Source organism: Dromiciops gliroides, chromosome 4, assembly GCF_019393635.1.
Source record: "Dromiciops gliroides isolate mDroGli1 chromosome 4, mDroGli1.pri, whole genome shotgun sequence".
Taxonomy (NCBI): domain Eukaryota; kingdom Metazoa; phylum Chordata; class Mammalia; order Microbiotheria; family Microbiotheriidae; genus Dromiciops; species Dromiciops gliroides.
In genome coordinates this window covers 184,630,771-184,651,251 of record NC_057864.1, presented here as the reverse complement: position 1 = coordinate 184,651,251, position 20,481 = coordinate 184,630,771, and the positions used below count along the sequence as shown (strand labels likewise).

Genomic DNA, 20,481 nt, shown 5'->3' with positions numbered 1-20,481 from the left:
GACTGTGTGTATCCAGTGTCTTCAGTTTGGTAATCAACACAGTGCTACAGCAGATTTAATGAGGGTTTCTAATTTTTATTTTAATAGAAATATGATGTTCTGGGGTCTAGAAATCAGGAGCAGCGCTATATTATCTGTTCTGGTCCCCAAACAGAAAAGGGACACCTGTTTTTAAACTGTTTTTTTTTTTTAAACCTGTTGTTAAATCCTAAACTTACCTCAATGAAGAATAAGGCAGCATTAGAAGTGGGATGAGTGTTGATATAAATCCCAGCCAGGATGATAACTGCAACTAGTAGGACAGCTAGCACAATGCCCACAATGGCCCCTGAATGCACTTCAGGACCCCTTTTTTTAGGAGAAAGATTGTCCTGTAGATCTACAAAGCAAGCAGAACAGAGAAGGCTTAGACAGTGGGGGAGGGAGTACCAGCATCTTCAAATTCTGACAACTTTTTTTAGGTCGAGTTGACGGGTAAGATGTCACCCATATAGAAAAGCTATTCCTCTAGAAGAGTAGAACTGATGGAGAAGCCGCTCCCAAGAGGAGGCAGCCAGGGAGTAGTTGGGAAGGAGTAGGATAGGATTGTTGTTGTTGTTCGTCCTTCATTTTTGAAGAGACACCAGGAGGGTGATGTCTTGACTTGCAAGTGAATTGGATTTGAGTGAGGCAGAACTGTGCAAAGTTATCAGCCTCATTCTCTCCTTCAGGGTCATCTGAGTCCTTTAAAAAAAAAAAAAAAGAGGGACAACTTCTCTCACCAGCCCAGCTGTAGTGGAAATTTGGGCAGGAGCACTGCAGCTGTTGTAGTCAGTGTCTTATATGTTTTCCATCTTATCTATCTCTTGGCTCAGCAATCCCTAGTGTTTTGCAAGCCTGGTGGTTTGAATTATTAAAAGATTGGGGGGAGGGGGAGGAAGGAAAGTTGTCAGAAGTGTTCTCCGGAGCTCCTACTGCCCATAGGCTTCTTCCTTCCATTCTTGATTGTGGAGGGGAAGTCATGCTTTAGATTCTTTTCATGCTTGTACTACACGTTTTCAACTTCAATGATTAAAATAGTTTTAATTGGATTCACGAGAATATCTCGAGTTTTAGACAAAAGAAAGCCTTGAACTGTGGAGCCTTAGTCCACAGTACCAACCAAACACTACTATCACCTGCGCAGCTAGACAAGGATCGAGAAGATTGCAGCTTCTGGAATGATCCCTTGGTTGGTTTATGGTCCCGTGGAGGGATCATTCCAGAAGCCACCTAGACTGGGTGTTGAAATACATATTTTGGAAGAGATCTGGTCCTTGTTTTCTAGAATAGAAACTTTGTGTGTGTGTCCTGGACCCCTTGTGCAGTCTGCTGAAACTTACAGACCTCTTCTCGGAATATTGTCTTTAAATTAATATATTAAAATACTTAGGATTACAAAGGAAACCAAAAGTTAGTGAAAGTAAAAATTTAAATTTTTGTTTTCCATACAAGTTCATGGATTCTTCTGAAATCTATACAGAGACTCCCCCCAGGTTAGGAGCCCCTATCCTAGGAGGGTACCATATAATAGGGGAGTTAAGCTGAATTAATGTGTGATTAAAAAAAAGTGCTTGATCACCTCTACATAGATATTTGGTGGGATGAGGAAAGTCAAAAGGAAGAGATTCTTCCCATGTGGTCTCTCCGTGAGGTGGCCCAGTGGACAGAAAGCTAGGCCTGGAGTCTGGATGACCTGAACTCAAATCCAGCCTCAGACACTTAACTACCTATGTGACCCTGGGCAAGTCACTTACCCCTTTGCCTGCTTCAGTTTCCTCATCTTGTTGGTTTGTTTTGTCAGGGCAATGAGGGTTAAGTGACTTGCCCAGGGTCACACAGTCAGCAAGTGTCAGGTGTCTGAGGTCGAATTTGAACTCAAGTCCTCCTAAATCCAGGGCCAGTGCTTTATCTACTGCACCACCTAGCTGCCCCTTAGTTTCCTCATCTTGTAAAATGGGGATTAATAATAGCACTCACCTCCCAGGGTTATTGAGAGGATTAAATGAAATGGCATCTGAAAAGCACTTTCCAAACCTTCAAGTATTATATAAATTATATTACTATTACCATTATTATATATTATAATATACAATACATATTATATTATATATTATAATGATATAATACTACTGTTAGTGAGTGAAGATCTTTTAAGATCGAAGGATCGGGATAGCTAGGTGTCACAGTGGATAGAACACTGGCCCTGGAATCAGGAGGACCTGAGTTCAAATCCAGCCCCAGACACTTAACACTTACTAGTTGTGTGACCCTGGGCAAGTCACTTAACCCCAATTGCCTCACTAAAAAAAAAATTGTAATAATAATTAAGATCAAAGGATCACAGATTTAGAGCTGGAAGGGAATTTGGAAGCCACCTCGTCCAAACCCCTTATTTTACAGAGGGCCCAAGGAAGTTAGGTGACTTCTCTAAAATTACAAAGGTAGTAAATTACAGTGAGATTCAGACCCAGACTTTCTGACTGTGAATCTTGTATTCTTCACCAGCCTATGGCTGCCTCCCTAATGCCTCCTATCTGTGGTTTTCCTATCTGCTGCCAGGTATAATGCAAATAATAAGAAAACCCCCAAACCCAGATCTTCTCTGGTTCCCATAATTTACATTTCCCACCTCTCCAAAGCCAGCTTCTGATTAGCAATTGAGGGGGATTATTGAGCCAATTTTCCCAACTGCTTTCCCTTGACTTCGCTGGAAATTAGACATTGTCTGCAGTGATTCTGATTATGTGATTCAGCTTCTGATGATTAGACCCTAACCAGAGTATCTGGCTGAGGAGAGATTCTGGTGAATTGTCTTTGCTTTCCATTTGTTATGTTACCCCAACCCCCTGAGACCTTCTCTATTTCGAGATTCCCAGATAACAGTCCCTCATTTCTGGGGGTGGGCTGGTTGTCCATCCATCAGGCTCTGTGTTCACTGAGAAAATCCATTAAAGAGGTGGCAAGCAGCTTGGGACTGAGTCCTGTCCTGCTCAGGTATGACACACTATTAGGGAATCATGCATCTTCAAGATGCTCACTTTCTAGATAATTATGAGTAGGTACATGGGTACCCATGGGGAGAGTAAGGAGTGAGTTCTGGGTTCTGGACACTCACCCTTCAAATACCCTTGCAGGCTGCAAGTTTTTAGTTTTTCCTGCCAACACAGATTGGGAACTGAGGGAAGCCTCACCTCCTCTAAAGAGCTAAATCTATATCCTTCATTGATTGGGATGTTGGTACTGATGAAAACCCATTAGCCATCTGCCGAGAGCTGCCGTGAGGCAATCTCATCCCATCTTATTCAAGCTGCCTTCTTTTCATTCTGGAGTTATGCATATTCAATCACACAGAGGGTCAAGAAAGCAGAATTATTAGTGAAATTTAGAGTGGAGAAATTAGAAATGACCAGAGTGGAGCAATCCATCTCAAAGTCCCTGGGGCATAGCCTGGGGAAGACAGAAGGTATCTGGAGGATTTAGTCCTCCTCTAACTTTGGGGAACAAGCAAAAAGTGTGGGTTACCCCTCAGGGCCATGGGCACATGCCCCATTGTCCAAGTGTTAGCAGAATCTGGAGGGATCAACCAATTTAGACAAGTATTAATGAAGTGCCTATATAGCGTTAGGTTCTCAGGATATAAAGACAAAATTTATAAAGCCTTTCCTCCTAAGGAACTTACATTCAACTGGGAGAAAAAAATATATACACGTGCATACAAAATATACTTAAACTAAACACAAGCCACCATATACTTACCATCTCTTTCCCCATATGGATTCAACTTGGTGTCATCTTAAAGAAGGGGACAAGAATAATGAAACAATTATGTTCTATTCTATAGATTTTAAAAAAAGGTTTAAAAGATCAGTTTCTTGCTCCCCACCCCCAAAGAGATCAGTTTTAAAAAAGTGTTGGGGGGGCAGCTAGATGGCGCAGTGGTTAAAGCGCTGGCCCTGGATTCAGGAGTACCTGAGTTCAAATCCAGCCTCAGACACTTAACACTTACTAGCTGTGTGACCCTGGGCAAGTCACTTAACCCCCATTGCCCCACAAAAAAAAACAGTGTTGGGGCAGCCAGGTGGCGCAGTGGATAGAGCATTGGCCCTGGAGTCAGGAGGACCAGAGTTCAAATCTGGCCTCAGATACTTAACACTTACTAGCTGTGTGACCCTGGGCAAGCCACTTAACCCCAATTGCCTCACCAAAACCAAAAAAACCAAAAACCAGTGTTAGATTTAGGTCTTGTTTTTTTTCAGGAATGTAAGAGATTCACATAAGTGCGTTTTCTAGATAACTAAAATTGATTCCTCTAAAAACAAACTATTTTTTAAATGTAACCATTTTGGACACTTTTCTAAAATGGACTCACACATATGTGTGTGTGTATCTCCCTCTGATTTTTAAAGTAGAGAAGAATGAATATAATTGAATTTCATTTTTATGGAGTCATCCTTATGAGTGTTGATTGCATGCTATATAGTCTGTACAGGACTGACTGCACTATAATGTAATGATGTCCTCAGGGTGTTGCCATAAATTGGGGGGTTGGGGAGGAAGCAGCTGAGCTGTGGGGCTGGAAGGCAGCAGCTGCTGCTAATAGTCTAATGAGGACACCAGTCACTCTCCCACTCTGAGGCTGCCTGCGGGCAGAAGAGCAGAGAAGCCAAAACTTCTGGGATGGTGTTCCAATTGGCCCCATAAATTGCAGCTGCACAGCCTCATGTTGAAAGAAACAAGAACAAGAGAGCCACCACGCAAGACCTCTGCTCCGCAGAGGGGCAGAATGGATCCAGGGACCTGGGGTCCCAGGAGGAGTCTGGTGTCCCAGGCCTGGTGGCGGGCAACTGACCACTGAGAAGAGCAAATGATGAATTTGCCCTGCAAGGTCAATAGCAGCTGTGACCTTGATAATAACACCTGAGTCCGCTGTGATTTTGTGTCTACCTGTGCCAGAGGTAAAGGGGTCTTTGCTGGCAGAGTTTGTAAGGCCCTGACATGGAAGCTGTTGAGGGGTGTTTGCAGCATGTATACATTTGTGTATATGCAATGTGCATATGTGCATATTTATATTATCTATGCATACATGCACAAATAATAGTTATGTAAACTTGCAGCAATGTTTATGCACATACATATATTTATGTATACAAGAATACACATATCTGTGCATGTGTATATACATATACGCAAATATTTATACAATTTATATATTTATGCACACATGTATTTATGCATACAGGAATATACATATCTGTGTGTATGCATACACACAGATATTTATAATACAAGAATGCACATGTTTATATATATACGTGTATATACACACATGCATGCACATGTTTATGTATGTGTATTTATGCATGCAAGAATATATGTTTATGCACATGTGTTCATGCAAACAAGAATATACCTATTTAAGCACATTTATGTATACAACACACAAGTTTATGTGCACATGTGTAGATGTACACATGTGTATGTATATTTATTTATATGTGCACATATAATTGTGCTTTATGCATACAGATATACACATTTCTACATTTATGCATACCTGTGTATACATATATTTATGTATACATGTATACATATATACAGCTATGTATACACTTATACACACATATGTCTCTCCCTACACTAAATGACCCCAGAGTACTATGCTTTTAGTACTCATAGTTTTAATTTCTCCCCTCTCTGTTAATTGTCAGTTCTTACTATCCAGTGTGCTCTATGCTATACTGCTTTTAATATGTTTCCCAGTTAACTGTGAGAAGGGTGCTTCTGTCTCTCCTCAAAGCAAGGGCTGGCTTCCTACCATTTGCCACTTGGAGGCCATGGTTTGCCGATTTCTGGCTCACAGAAGATTCTTCTAGTTGCTTCTCAGAGAAGCGAACCTGAGAAAGTCAACATTTTGGAAAGAGACTTTCCCCTCCAGTGGCATCAAACCTTTTTGTCCCTTTGAGTGATCAGATGCCAAGGCAGGTCCCTGTATCCTCCCAACTATATCCTTCCACCCATGCACCCTCTTCTGCAGTCCTTCCAAGCTGAGTTGCCTCAAGCTGGAATCTTTGTGGCTCCTACACACATATTGGAGGGACTCTTGGGTAAATGTATGTCACTGGCTCCTTCTCCCAATCTAACTTTTTGTCCCATTCATAACACATGTGAGGTTGACTAAATGTTTATTCATTGACTAAAACTCCTTGAAAGCTGGGGAAAAGTAATACTTAAAAAGTAATATGGTTGGGAGCAGCTAGGTGGCGCAGTGGATAAAGCACTAGCCCTGGATTCAAGAGGACCTGAGTTCAAATTCTGCCTCAGAGACTTGACATTTACTAGCTGTGTGACCCTGGGCAAGTTACTTAACCCTCATTGCCCTGCCCGCCCCCGCCCCCCAAAGTAATATGGTCAGCTATGTTATTTCCTTTTCAGGAAGAAGATGGATTGATATTCATGATTACAATGAGTGACTATTAGGGATCTTTAGCAATGATGGGAGTAATACCCCTGGCTTTTGGGTTCAAAAGAAACTATATGTTAATAGTACAAATTAAAAGTGAAATGTACTATCCTTTGCTGGGGAAGATGATTCTACCCACAGAACAAGCCATTTTCTTTGTCCAATGGAAGGGATAAGTTCATAATAATTTGCCCACACTTTCTCTTTGTTCCCTTTTTCAAGGTGATTGTCTGGAGTTATGGTACAGTCCTTGGTTATGCACAAAGGATAAAACTAATAAACTCATATAATAGTAACACTTGTGGTTCTGCCTTCTGTAAATTTTTTCTAAAAAATTCTGAACAAACACCAAATAAAAGAATCTCTCTCTCTCTCTCTCATGTGTGTATGGTTGCACAGAAAAAGAGGATTGTACATGAAACTGAGAATCTCTATTTTGTACAGGTGCTTCCTAGGCACATAGGATTTAGAGTTGAAAGGAAATTTAGAGATTAGCTAGTCCATCCTGCCATTTTACAGAGGAGTAAACTGAGGAACAAACTAAGAAAGTCACTTGTTTAAGGTCATTCAACTCATTGGTGGTAGAGCCAGAGGAAAGAACCCAGGTCCCTTTATTCCCAGCCTGATCTTCTTTCCATCATACCAACCACATTCTAGAGTTAGAGTTTAAGGATTTATCCTCTTCCTTGGAATAACTTCCTTCTTCTCCCTCCTAGCCCATTTCCAGATGCACTTTAAGAGCCAGGGTCTGAGTATTCCAAGACTCCTCTCTTCCTTCACTGAACTTCCCTGGCTCATAGGCAATAGCACACAGGTCAGCAAAGGTTTGTATTCTGGTTGGTTCACATGTGCTCTTCAGCTAGCTTGCAAGCTACTTTAAAAGGGGGGGAGGAAGCCCTGGCATCTGCTTTTTCTCCATCACCCAGAGTGCCTAGCTCAGTGCTCTAGGAAGACCTCAATGATCTTTTGCTTGACTGACTGATTTCTTCATTCAAATGAGAACTCAACTACTTTGTTAGCTCCCTCGGGGTAAGAATTTTTTCCAGAGCAATTAACCAGTAATTCTGGTGCCCAGGACAAATTATAGCAGGAAAAAAAAGGGAAGGGGCTAGAGGTAGGCAGCATGAAAGACACTCTTATTTTAACTTTTTAAAAAGAAAAATGCATTTGGAGAAAGCTGTGAAAAAACCCCAGTATGTGGTCGTTGTTGGATAAAGGGGAGGGAAGAGGGCTGGGTCAAGCAGGGTCTTTAATGGGGTGCCATTGCTTTGGGGGACAGAGACACGGGGGAGGAATTATAATTATTCTAGCTAATTGGGTGCTAAATTGAGTTTTTTCATATACTATATTATGTATATGTTGTGGGGAAATAGGGTAGGGGGTTTGGCATAGGGGTAGGGGTTCTTACCTATAACATATATATGTAAATGCAGAATATAGAAACATATGGAATCCTATGTTTCTATAGCCTATATGTTTTTATATAGAAGAGCATAAATGCTATCAATGTCCTGATTGCCCTGCCCTAGTTACCCTCTGATCTTTTCTTTTTCTTGTATATCTCCCCAGAGTATTTAGTACAATTTTTTTTGCACTTAATATATGCTTGTTAAGCCCCCAGTTATTACCAGGGGAATTTGATGGTGATAGAATCCATTTATCTCTTATGTCACCTTCCCCCACCCCTTCACCCCCACTTTGCTACTATTTTTTTCCACCTAAAAATAAATATTTTTCCTTCTTTTATTTCAAGGATCAGTGTTCTTCCAATTGATTGGTTAATCCCCAGGATGTGTGAAGATGTCCCTCAGATAGAGATATAAAGTAAAGTTTCTGGAGTATGTATTACCCTGTTGCTCTTCAGGATCCAATGATGAATCCATGATTCATATGTCAACTCAGTGATTCCCTCCTGTCCTTGCCCTTCACAATTTTCTGGATGTAGGCCAATTTTGCTACCCAAGTCAAACTCTACAAAACTGTACCTAGGGAAAGGGGCATAAAACAAGCTCTCAAAACAATTTTTAAAGACCAATTTAGTTGGAGAGAGTGTTGCTAAAGATTCTAGGATACAAGACTGCATGGGAAGAGAGACCCTAGTCATAGCCTCATGGGAGAGGGCTGGGGCTGAGGACTGAGTTAGATTAAGGAGGAGAAAGCATGCCATCTGGCAGCTTCCTATTTTAACAAATCGTTCTGGCTAAAACTGGGTGCAGCTCAGTTTGATTTTTTTTTTTTAACAAAGATGGAATGTGAAAACTACGACATACTTTAAATTTTGTTGGCCTATGCCAATGCCCCACTCGCCTGTCCTAGTTATGGCTCTACCTGGATGTACCTTCTGTGGTGAGGTGGTCAATGAAGAGGGAAGAGGCAGAAGTGGTGAATTCTCCATCAAAAGGGGTGAAGAAGGTCTCAGGGGATGAGGCATAATGTTCTTCTTCCTGGAAATTCTCACATGTCCTGCCCTCTGCCTGAAAAAGAGAGGCAGTCTCTAAGGATTCTCCTTTGCACAGTGCTCTATTCTGCTTGCAACTGTAGGATTTTGGAGCTAGAAGGGATCTTAGCAATCATAGCATCAAAGATCATAGAAAAGGACCCCAGAAGTCTTCTAGTTCAACACCCTCACCTCATTTTTACCAATTAAGAGGCTTATGGGACAGCTAGGTGGCACCATAGTGCACAGAGTGCCAGGCCTGAAGTCAGGAAGACTTATCTCCCTGAGTTCAAATCTCATCTCAGACACTTACTAGCTGTGTGACCCTGGGCAAGTCACTTAACCTGTTTGCCTCAGTTTATTGATCTGTAAAATAAACCAGAGAAGAAAATGGCAAAACACTCCAGTATTTCTGCCAAGAAAACCCCAAAAGGGGTCACAAAGAGTTCGACACAACTTAACAACAAAGAAACTGATGCTTAGAAGGGAAAATTACACGCCCAAGATCACGTAGGTGGTAAGTGACAGAGGCTGGGATTGGAACTTAGATCTGAACACCCAGCCAATATGTTTTCTTTTTTTTGTTTGTTTGTTTTGTTTTGTTTTGTTTTTGTTTGGGTTTTTTGGTGAGGCAATTAGGGTTAAGTGACTTGCCCAGGGTCACACAGCTAGTAAGTGTCAAGGGTCTGAGGCCACATTTGAACTCAGGTACTCCTGAATCCAGGGCCGGTGCCTTATCCACTGCGCCACCTAGCTGCCCCCAATATGTTTTCTAATGTTAGAAAATGAACCTATGTGTAATTTAGTATGTTTCCTTTTGTTTGGTCTAAGCTGCCAGAAAACCTAGGGCCAGTTGTAGTGACCAAGGGCTTGACTCTTGGTGCCTGAAAGCACCTACTTGTTCCACCTTCCTCAGATAGGCTTTACAGGCTCTCCAGTGTCTCATTTGGCACAATTTTAATCTGCTTCAAGTCCTTTTAGAAAGAGGTAAGAGCCTGGGGCAGCTAGGTGACACAGTGGATAAAGCATGGGCCCTGAATTCAGGAGGACCTGAGTTCAAATCCGGCCTCAGACACTTGACACTTACTAGCTGTGTGACCCTGGGCAAGTCACTTAACCCTCATTGCCCTGCAAAAAACAACTTAAGTAAATAGAACACATATGAAATACTAATAGCTGTGGACTCTTTTAGAAATCTCCTAGGCTTGAAGCCATGATAAGAACTGACTTTAAATAGCACTTCAGACTTCACATCAACTCTATGAGGTAGATGACACAGGCTTTCTTATTCTCATTTTACAGATGAGGAAACTGAGGCACAAGGGTTAAGTTAGTGAGTAGTGGAATCAGAATTAGAACCCAGGTCTCCATAGGATCATAGATATGGAAAGGACCCAATGAGGCATCTAATCCAGCCCCCACATTTTACAGAGGAGGGCACTGAGTTTCAAAAAGGTTAGGTGATTTGTCCTTGGGATCACACAGCTGGTAATTATATCACTAAACAATCATCTGTTAAGTGCCTACCTTGTGCTAGACACTGAGGACACAAATATAGACACTTACTAGCCGATTCTGCTAGTAATTTGCCCTGCTCTCAAGAAGTTTAATAAGTGTTAAGAGTCAGAATTTGAACCCAGGTCTTCCTGACTCTAAGTCCAGAATGCCATCTACCATGCCACAATGTCACTCAGTTCATTTTTTAAAACTTTTTTTTATTTTAAGTGAGGCAATTGGGGTTAAGTGACTTGCCCAGGGTCACACAGCTTGTAAGTGTCAAGTGTCTGAGGCAGGATTTGAACTCAGGTCCTCCTGACTCCAGGGCCAGTGCTCTATCCACTGCGCCATCTAGCTGCCCCACTCAGTCCATTTTGGTAAAAGAGAAAGGGTGAGTTGGAGCAAGATAAGTTCAAGCACCACACTTGGAGTCAGGAAGACCTGAATTCCAATTTTGCCTCAGATACTTATTTCCTGTGTGAACCTGGGTAAGTCACTTAACCACTGTCTCAGTTTTCTCATTCGTTAAAGGAGGGAGTTGGACTTGATGGGTAGCATGGTCCCTTCCAGCTCTAAAATAATGATCCATGATAGCAGAGAAAGAGGACACTCAATTTGAGAGCAGGACATTTGTTTTTAATCCCAGAGCACATAAACAATTGGGCTCTGCCCAATCCATGCCCAATACTTGAATGACTTTCTCCCTCGGGATATGGTTGCCTGCAGTCAGGATTCCAATATGTCTGCAGAAATCTTTAATTTCCCTCTAAATCAGAGTGGCTCATATGAGGATTGAACCCATGACCTTTGATTCCCGACCATGGTTGACCTCTAAACAGCTGAGCGCCCAGTCTACCAGAAGACCAAGTCAGTTTGATCCCGGGTCTAGCTGTGTTGTGGTCTCTGTCCGGCCCTGACAAACATGATTCAGAGGCACTGTTCTCCCTCCTTCCATGCTCTGGGTAAATTTCCAACATTGGACTATATCACGGAACATTACTAATGATGTTTCTTTGTTCCATGGAACAATGGAATCATAGACATGTCAGTCTCCCGGTCTCTGTAGACCTAATCTGATTGGCTCCAGGACAGCCTAAGAAGCCAGTCACAGGTGGAGATGTTAACCTTAACAGCAGCCAGCAGAATCAACCACATGGCTAAGTCACTTGCCAACAGACCTCTGCCTTCCCCACATTCCAGCCCAGATGGCCAGAGGCAAATAATTTCTTTCTCTCTCTCTCTCACCTCTTGGGCACAGCCGTATGCCAACCATTCCTCCCGATAGCGGTCAAAGCCACTGGAACACCTGCAGGGAAGAAGATGCCACGGAAAGATTGTTGCTTATCTGATCACATAGTGAATGAATTCCTCATTCATTTCACCTGAGGCAGACACGGGGCCAACCACAGTGAATCATGTTTTCAGCAGACTGAAGCTAGGATGGGGCGATCTTCCCAAAGGAAGCCGGGGCACATTCCCGTGATGCCAGGCTATTGGCTGGGTGTGCAGGGATTCAGGCCATGGATACATCCTTCCCTCCTCTCCACTATGAAAAAGGGCAAAAAAAGAAAAGTTATATTCTTTACCCCTCTCCTCCCATCTAGAAATGGTCCGATTCCTATCCCTAATATACCACAAATTGTTTAGCCTTTCTCCAAATTAGGAGCACCCTTAACTGCTTTGTTTCTAGTTCTTTGTTGCCACAAAAATGCTACTATAGATATAGTTGGTTATTTTTTAAAAACAGGGTACAGGACCCATTGGGAAGTGATATTAATATAAAAACTACTTATTTTCCTATTTATTAATTCATTTGCTTATCCATTCATTTATATTTTTGTTTATTTAAATAAATATTTATCTATTTGTAGGAGATTTATTTACTTATTGAAAAACCAAAAGCTACCACCTTGTTGAAAGATAAAAATGGAGGTGTGAGGGAATTCATCAGGGCATTGAAGTAATCACCAGACTCAGATACTGGGGCCTGAAATTTAATTGAAGTTCATTGCCATGAGTGCATCAGAAACAGAATCTGAAGGGCCTGAGCTAGATTCTCCAACAGGCAGGGTTCTTGGAAAGGCATCATGGAATAATGGATGGGCTACTGGACTTGGCCTCAGGAACACTTGAGTTCAAATGCCACCTCAGATACTTATTAGCTGTATGACCCTGGACAAGTCATTTAATCTCTCTGTTCCTTGGTTCCTTTATAAAATGAGGGGTATGGAATCAATGGCCTCTAGGGTCCCTCCTGGCCCTTAACTCTGATCCTAGGCATACTTCACAGAAGATCTAACCTGGATGCTTTAGGGCAGCTGGGTGGCCCCAATGGATAGAGCACTGGGTCTGGAGTCAGGAAGATCTGAGTTCAAATTCAGCCTCAGACACTTAGTAGCTGTATGACCCAGGGCACCTGTGTGACCCAATGGCCTTAAACATCTGGGGTCATTTCCATTACTCCTGATGTACATCTTGCCACTGGACCCAGAGGAGACAGTGAGGTTGGTAACCTTGCACAGCCCTCCCTCACTTAAATCCAATTTGCTACAAGTCATGACATCACCCTGAAGTCATGGTCTTCTTGGAGAATGAAGGACAAACAAGCTGGATGCTTTACCATTGTTGGTCAGTTTAGCGGAGAAGCAAATTTATTGACTAATCTAAGCTGGCTGGAACTACTTAAGAGATATCCTAGTTTAAGTATAATAATAATTAATAGTAATAATAATATATTCTGGACTGATTAGAAGACCATTGGTTGAGGGGATGAAGTATCAGATGTTAGCAAGACCTGAGTTTAAGTCCTGCCACAGACTCTTCCTAGCTTTGTGATACTGGGCAAGTCACTTAACCTTTTCTGGCCTCCATTTCCTCACCTATAAAATGGGGTTAATAATAGTACCTACCTCCCCAGATTTTTGTGAGGATCAAATGAAATAATTCATGTAAAGTGTTTTTCAAATGTTAAAGTGCTACATAAATGCTAGCTGGAAGGTTCTTCTCCCACTGGCTTTGAGTTCTTTTTCTGGGGTTGGGAGTGAGTTATACTGAACCATCCCCACTCTTTTTCTCAGGCATACTGGTGACTAGTGGCCCATTTCTGCAAGGTACCTGGCTAGGGAGGGAAGCTTAGGCTGTAGCCATGGGGGAGAGGTAGGGCATGGTGGGAAGAGAGTAAAACTTCCTTTATCCCAAGTGATCTGATGTGTGGCCTTGGCCCCACTGGGTACTGAGGTGTGTTGGAGTTTGTTGCCCAGAGCAGCTTTAGCCTGCTTAAGAGTTATTTTAGACAAGATGGCAGGCTACCAAAAAGTGGTACGCATCCACATTGTGGGATTTGGGTTCCCCAGGAAGTATTAAATTCAGGAGGGGTTTGAAAGCAAGAAAACAGGGAGATGGGGCTCTGTGCCCAGGGTTACATTTTGTACCTTTCAAACTCAGCTCAGGGCTATAACCCAAGATGAATGGTCTTTCCCTGCTCTGGCTCACTGAAACACCCAGTAGGTTAAGTACAAAATATGAGATTGCTTCCATGGGGATATCTGTTAACAATTTCCATCAAGCGTAGCTATTCATGGCTAAGTAATTCCAGAGCTGTAACTAGGCATTTTTGTACTCAGGGTAAGTATAACAAGCCATGCCCAAGGCAAACAGCATAAAGTGTGTACTCAGGTATACAAAAGGGATGGGGAAGACAGCAAGTGGGGAGATTTTAACCCAGGCAGATATACGATAGCTTTCCATTTTAACTAATTATTCTTGTAAACTTTGCTCTAAAGTCAACTGTTTCCCCACTACTAAAGTACTAAATGTGCTGTCAGAACCCTCTAAATTCAGCACCCTGGGACAAAGTCCCAATTGACCTGCCCTAGTTACAGTTCTGGGAAATTCGAGTTTGCAAATGTGTCTCATGATCTCAAATCTGAAGGGACAACCAGAAAATGAAATCATTGAAAGCTTGTAAAAACAGCTACACACTTCCTTTTTCTTTGGAGGCAGAATCCCAAGAAGGTTGCAGGAACTTGGTGAGTTCCTAGGAACAACTCTGCCAAAAAGAGAGAATGTGCCATCACTCATTGGTAACTTGGGGGGGCGGAGATTAGCTCACACTTCTTCCCAATTCTTTGTCATTAATGACCAGAAATAATAGTCCTGCTGGGAAGGATAAAAACGCTGCAAGTCAGAGGTCCCCACAGAGGCCATTCCTTTATCCAGCTGTGTTGGAAGGCACCAAGGTTTCCTGTGGGAAAGATGGAAAGGTGAAGAGGAAGATGGGGCAAAATGAACAACAAAAAAAAGAATTCTCAAAATCATGATGTTGAAATTTCCATTCTCTAGTCTCCAATGCCAGGGAAATCTACAAAGCCTGTGTTTAGGTCCAACAACATCTGTGCAGGGAAAAATAACAAAAAAACCCCAACAAAACAAAGAAAGCTAAGAAGAGATTATCAGTAAGAAAGCCCCACACATGTCCTGCAACACAGGGCTACAAGATGCTCTTTCTCAAGAGGGGCATCATGACTTTGTTATCTGATGATAGCTCAACATCGCTGGGACACCTGCTCTGAGATGTTTTTTTCAGGAATACCAATAGGCTCTTGAGTCATCCCATACAATCTTGTCAAGTCAGAACCATTTCTATCACAGTCAGAAAGACCTTTAGAGGCGATGTTGTCCAACCTCTTCATTTGACAGAAGAAATGAAGTCACTTAACCTAAGGTCACACAGCCAGTTTGTGATGGAACTAAGGCTACAACCCAGGGCCTCTGTCCTGAGCTGTGCTTGGGAATTTACTCATCTGGGGCAAGTGGTACCTTCAGGTGAAGGGGGGTGGTGGAAAGAAAGTTCACTCCAGCCCACAATCTTATTTTGACTAATTATCCTAGGTACTAAGCTCTGTTGTTTCTATGGTGCCGAAGGACTGTAGTCAGTCAAGCTCTGTCAATCTGAAATGATGGGACAAAACCCTAGTCATCTCTCCCTAGTTATGACTTCCTCCTGATTCCTTGTTTGGTGTTCTCTCTACTGCATCACATTGGTCCCTCTTATGCCCAATGATACACATTTTTGAGATGGTTGGTTGGTTATGGTCATTGTCTGTGTTGGGAGAACTGGGATTTTTCCTCTGTGAAAGGCTCTCTGTGCTTTGACAAGGAGCAAACCTGCCAACTTGGCCTTACTGGCATCATATCACACTGACCCAAGGCAAAAGAAGCACATCTCAGTGAAGGGATGAGAGGGAAATGCCTCACATATTGACTGAATTAGCTGAAATCAGATCCCACCACAATGTGTCCTCACATCATCATAGAAAGAATGCCAGATTTGGAGTTACAGGACCTGAGTTTGAATTTGTTAGTTGGGAGGATGACCCTTAAATCCCCCAGTTTACTCATCTGTAAAAAGTGTGTGTGTGTGTGTGTGTGTGTGTGTGTGTGTGTGTGGCAGGGGGAGTTGAATCAGATGATTCTGAAGTTGTCTTTTTACTTTAAAACCATGTATACTCTTCAACCTAGTAATACCACTACTATGTCAGTATCCAAAAAAGAGATAAAAACCCCCAAAAGGTAAAGGACCTCTATGTACAAAAAATATTTATGGCAGCCCTTTACTAGTGCAAATAATTAAAAATTGAGGAGATGCCCATCAATTGGGGAATGGCTGAACAAATGGTGGCATGAGATTATGATGGAACACTATTGTGCTGTAAGAAATGATGAGCAGGATGCTCTCAGAAAAATATGGGAAAGACCAACATGAGCTAATACAAAATGAGATGTACTCTATACAAAGTAACATCAATATTGCAAGATGATCAGCTGTGAATGACTTGGCTATTCTCGGCAATGCAATGATCCAAGACAACTCTGAAGGACTTGGGTAAAATGCAATCCATCTCCAAAGAAAGAACTGATGGTGTATGAATGCAGATTGAAGTTTTTTTTTTTTAGTTTCTTTTTCTTAAGTTTTTTTTTTGGGGGGGTCTGTTTTCTTTCACAATCTGACTAATGTGGAAATGTTTTACATGACTACACATGCATAACATATTCAATTGCTTACATTCTTAAGGGGCGTGGTGGGTAAGGAGGGAGAAAGATAATTTGGAACAAAAGTTTTTAAAATGGATGTTAGGGACAGCTAGGTAGCACAGTGGATAAAGCACTGGCTCTGGATTCAGGAGGACCTGAGTTCAAATTCGGCCTCAGACACTTACTAGCTGTGCGACCCTGGGCAAGTCACTTAACCCTCATTGCCCCCCCCCAAAGGATGTTAAAATTGTTTTTATGTGTAATTGGTGAAAATAAAATTATTTTTAAAAAAACCAACATGAGCCCATGATTCCCAGAATGAAAAGGGGCAAAAGCTTTGAATTTACAGCAGAGGAAGGATGTAGATGGGAGGGAGGAGGAAAAGAGAAAACATTAGAGTCCATGAGATAATATTAAGAAATTAGATGTTAGGAGAGACCATGTTGAGTTGAGTATCTCACCCACACCACCAGCTTTGTCTGTCCGTTGGTTTTCTGTTCTTTCTTTTTCTTTCTTTTTTTTTTTTTGAGAGGCAGTTGGGGTTAAGTGACTTGTCCAGGGTCACACAGCTAGTAAGTGTCTGATGCTGGATTTGAACTCAGATCCTCCTGACTCCAAGGCCAGTGTTCTATTCACTGCACCACTTAGCTGCTCTTCCTTTGGTTTTCAGGAAAGAGGATTTTCCCCATCTTTGTAAAAGTTATAGTACAAGGTGGTAGTTCCCACACCTGGAATGCACTTCCTCCTCTTCTACTCACCTTCCCGTCAGAGAATCTCTTGCCTCTTTCTTTTTTTTGGGGGGGGGCACATTAGGGGAGGAGACTGGGTGCCCCCATCTCACCCAGGTTGGAAGTGCATCGGCACAGGAAAAGAGGAGAGATAGAAACCCAAGGAAGGACAGAGGAGGTGTGGTGTCAGCATATTTTCCCACTTAATACTAAAGTTATAGCCTTGCATTTCTTCTGAGTGAATTACACTGTAATTTTACAGTACAGTACTTTAGTTGAAAATGTAGGCCTTGCATAAGCCCCTCCCCCAACTGTGTGCTGGCCAATTTCTCTCAGAGTTGAGACTGACCCAAACCTCATTAAACTGTCACGTTCTTTGGCTGCGTTTCTCTTCTCCTCCCTCTCCTCCCCCACTCTCCCCCTCCCCCACCCCTCACCTTCACCAGTCATAGCCTGGGACCGGGCCTACATGTGAAATAGAAGTGTCTGATTTTTGCTTTTATAACATTATGTTCTGTCACCACCATTGCCGTCTCAGATGCCCCAGTTCAACATTTATTTGACTTCAAGGGACGGTGTGATGCTTTCATGAAACATTATCCTTGCCTCTGAGGAGTGAAAATGACTGTATTCTTTGTCCTAATCATTCCATTACAGCAAATATACCATAGGAATAATCAGCAAAAAGAGGGAGAGGGAGGGCAAGGAAAGAGAGCACAAAGGGGTTTGTTCAAATAGATTGATGGCACCATCATTTGTCACTGAAAAACAAAACAAAATGCCCCAAACTAGAAACAATTGTCCAACGGTAGGGAAATGCCTTAACATATTACCATATGTCTGAAAAAATGCTCTAAATCTCTAATGATTAGAGAGATGCAAATTAAAACAACTCTGAGGTACCACCTGACACCTATCAGATTGGCTAAAATGACAAAAAAGGAAAATAATAAATGTTGGAGAAGCTGTGGGAAAATTGGAACACTAATCCATTGTTGGTGGAGCTGTGAACTGATCCAACCATTCTGGAGAGCAATTTGGAATTATGCCCAAAGGGCGATAAAGCAATACCACTTTTAGGTCTTTTTCCCAAAGAAATCATGGAAAGGGGAAAGGGACCCACATGTACAAAAATATTTATAGCTGCTCTTTACGTGGTAGCAAGGAATTGGAAGTTGAGGGGGTGCCCATCAATTGGGGAATGGCTGGACAAGTTGTGGTATATGAATACAATGGAATACTATTGTGCTGTAAGAAATGATGAGCAGGAAGAGTTCAGAGAAACCTGGAGGGTCTTACATGAGCTGATGATGAGTGAGATGAGCAGAACCAGAAGAACATTGTACACAGTATCATCAACATTGAGTGTTGACCTACTGTGATGGACTATATTCTTCTCACCAATGCAATGGTACAGAAGAGTTCCAGGGAACTCATGATAGAAGAGGATCTCCAAATCCAAGAAAAAAAAAGAAAGAAAGAACTGTGGAGTATAGATGCTGATTGAACCATATTATTTCTTTTGTTTTGGGTGCTGTTGTTTTTTTTTTCTATTTTGAGGTTTTTCATCATTGCTCTGATTTTTTCTCTTATAACAGGACTAATGCAGAAATAGGATTAATGTTATTATGTGTATATATATATGTGTGTATAGATATATATCTCTCTATATGTATATGTATATAGATATATAGATATAAAGATATAACCTATATCAGATTACCTGCTGTCTAGGGGAGGGGGGAGGGAGGGGAGGGAGGGGGAAAAAATCTGAAATTGTAAAGCTTGTATAAACAAAAGTTGAGAACTATCTTTACATGTAACGGAAAAAATAAAATACTTTATATGTAAAAAAAAAATAAAGACAAATGTGATCATCAGGGCTCTCTAAAAAAAAAACCAAAACCAACCAAACAAAAAAAACATATTACCATATGTCAACAGAATGGAATACTATATCACAATTAGGAAAAACAAATGTGAAGAATGTAAAAAAATGTGGAAAACTCATATGAAATAATGTGAGGTGAAGAAAACAGGGCCGAAAGATTGACTACAGTTACATAAAAAGAATGTACAAAATACAAACTGAGGTAGTTGCTGATGTGGTAGCCATTCTCCATACATCATTTTCCATCTCCTGCCCCAGTACAAGGTGGTAGTTCCCACACCTGGAATGTACTTCCTCCTCTTCTACTCACCTTCCCCTCTTTCTTTTTTTTTTGGAGGGGGGGCACATTAGGGGAGGAGACTGGGCGCCCCCATCTCACCCAGGCTGGAAGTGCATCGGCCAGGGGCTAATCCCAAGAGTGATGGGCACTGAAACATTAATCTGTTTCATTTTTCTGACCTGGGTTGGTTTGTCCTTCCTGGGATAGCCTGGTGGCCCTCTGCTCCAGAGGCCTTTCTATACTGCCCCCGACTTGGTTTGGACATTCAATTGCCTTTATCCCCACTGCAGCTCAGAATTCAAGAGCTCTGCCAAGCTCAGCCTCCCCACAAGCAGGGATTTCAGGTGTTCTGGCTTCCAAAGCATAGTTCAGGTTTCACTTCCTTCATAATGTCTTTCCCAATCTCCCCAGTTATCAATACATTCTCTTGAAATTTTGTTGTTGGGTCGTTTTTCAGTCGTGTCCAACTCTTCGATTTTCTTGGCAAAGATACTAGAGTGATTCTCCATTTCCTTCTCCAGCTCATTTGACAGATGAAGAAACTGAGGCAGAGGAGACTGTTATATGACTTGCCCAGGGTCACTCAGCTAGTGTCTAAGGCCAGATTTCAACTCAGAAAGACAAGTGTTCCTAACTCCGGGCCTAGAACTATATCCACTCTTATTTTCTGCACCACCTGGCTTCCCTATTTCTTGAAATTACTTTGTGTTATTTTGATGGTGTTTCCTATTTGTTTTGTTTGCATTCTGTGTTCCCTCAGGAAAATGTAAGATCCTTGATGGCAAGGTTGTTTCATTTTTTGCCTTTGTATCCCAAAGCCCTAGCAGACTGCTTGCCCTCGTAAGCATTAATAAACAAAGATAACAAATATGATGAGGATGATGGCTGGCATTTATAGAAGGTTGGCAAAGTGTTTTACAAATAGTTTCCCATTGTAGGTGCTATTATCATCCCCTTTTTATACATGAAGAAACTGAGGCTGAGCAATTACATGCCTTGCCCAGGGTCACACAGTTACTAAATATCCGAGGAAGAATTTTAACTCGGGCCTTCTGGATTTCAAGTCCTGTGCTCTATCCCCAGTGCCACCTAATTATTGTCATAGAATGGAATGAAAAAGAACAGTGGACAGAA

The 20,481-nt window shown here is 41.9% G+C and overlaps 1 protein-coding gene across 6 annotated transcripts in view; it reads right to left on the bottom strand.

Annotated features, from left to right (window-relative positions):
* The window catches only part of PLXDC1 (plexin domain containing 1), a 128,647-nt gene that overhangs the window by 8,573 nt on the left and 99,593 nt on the right, over positions 1–20,481 (bottom strand). For 5 of the 6 annotated variants that reach the window (XM_044003724.1, XM_044003726.1, XM_044003722.1 and 2 more), the window contains exons 10-13: positions 11,661–11,721; positions 8,820–8,955; positions 3,778–3,813; positions 219–379 (exon numbers count right to left, since the gene is read on the bottom strand). In XM_044003724.1, coding sequence (XP_043859659.1) covers positions 219–379; positions 3,778–3,813; positions 8,820–8,955; positions 11,661–11,721 — 394 coding nt within the window. Of the gene's footprint in view, positions 1–218; positions 380–3,777; positions 3,814–8,809; positions 8,956–11,660; positions 11,722–20,481 lie in introns of those variants that run through there. The other variant, XM_044003727.1, reaches the window with a different exon arrangement.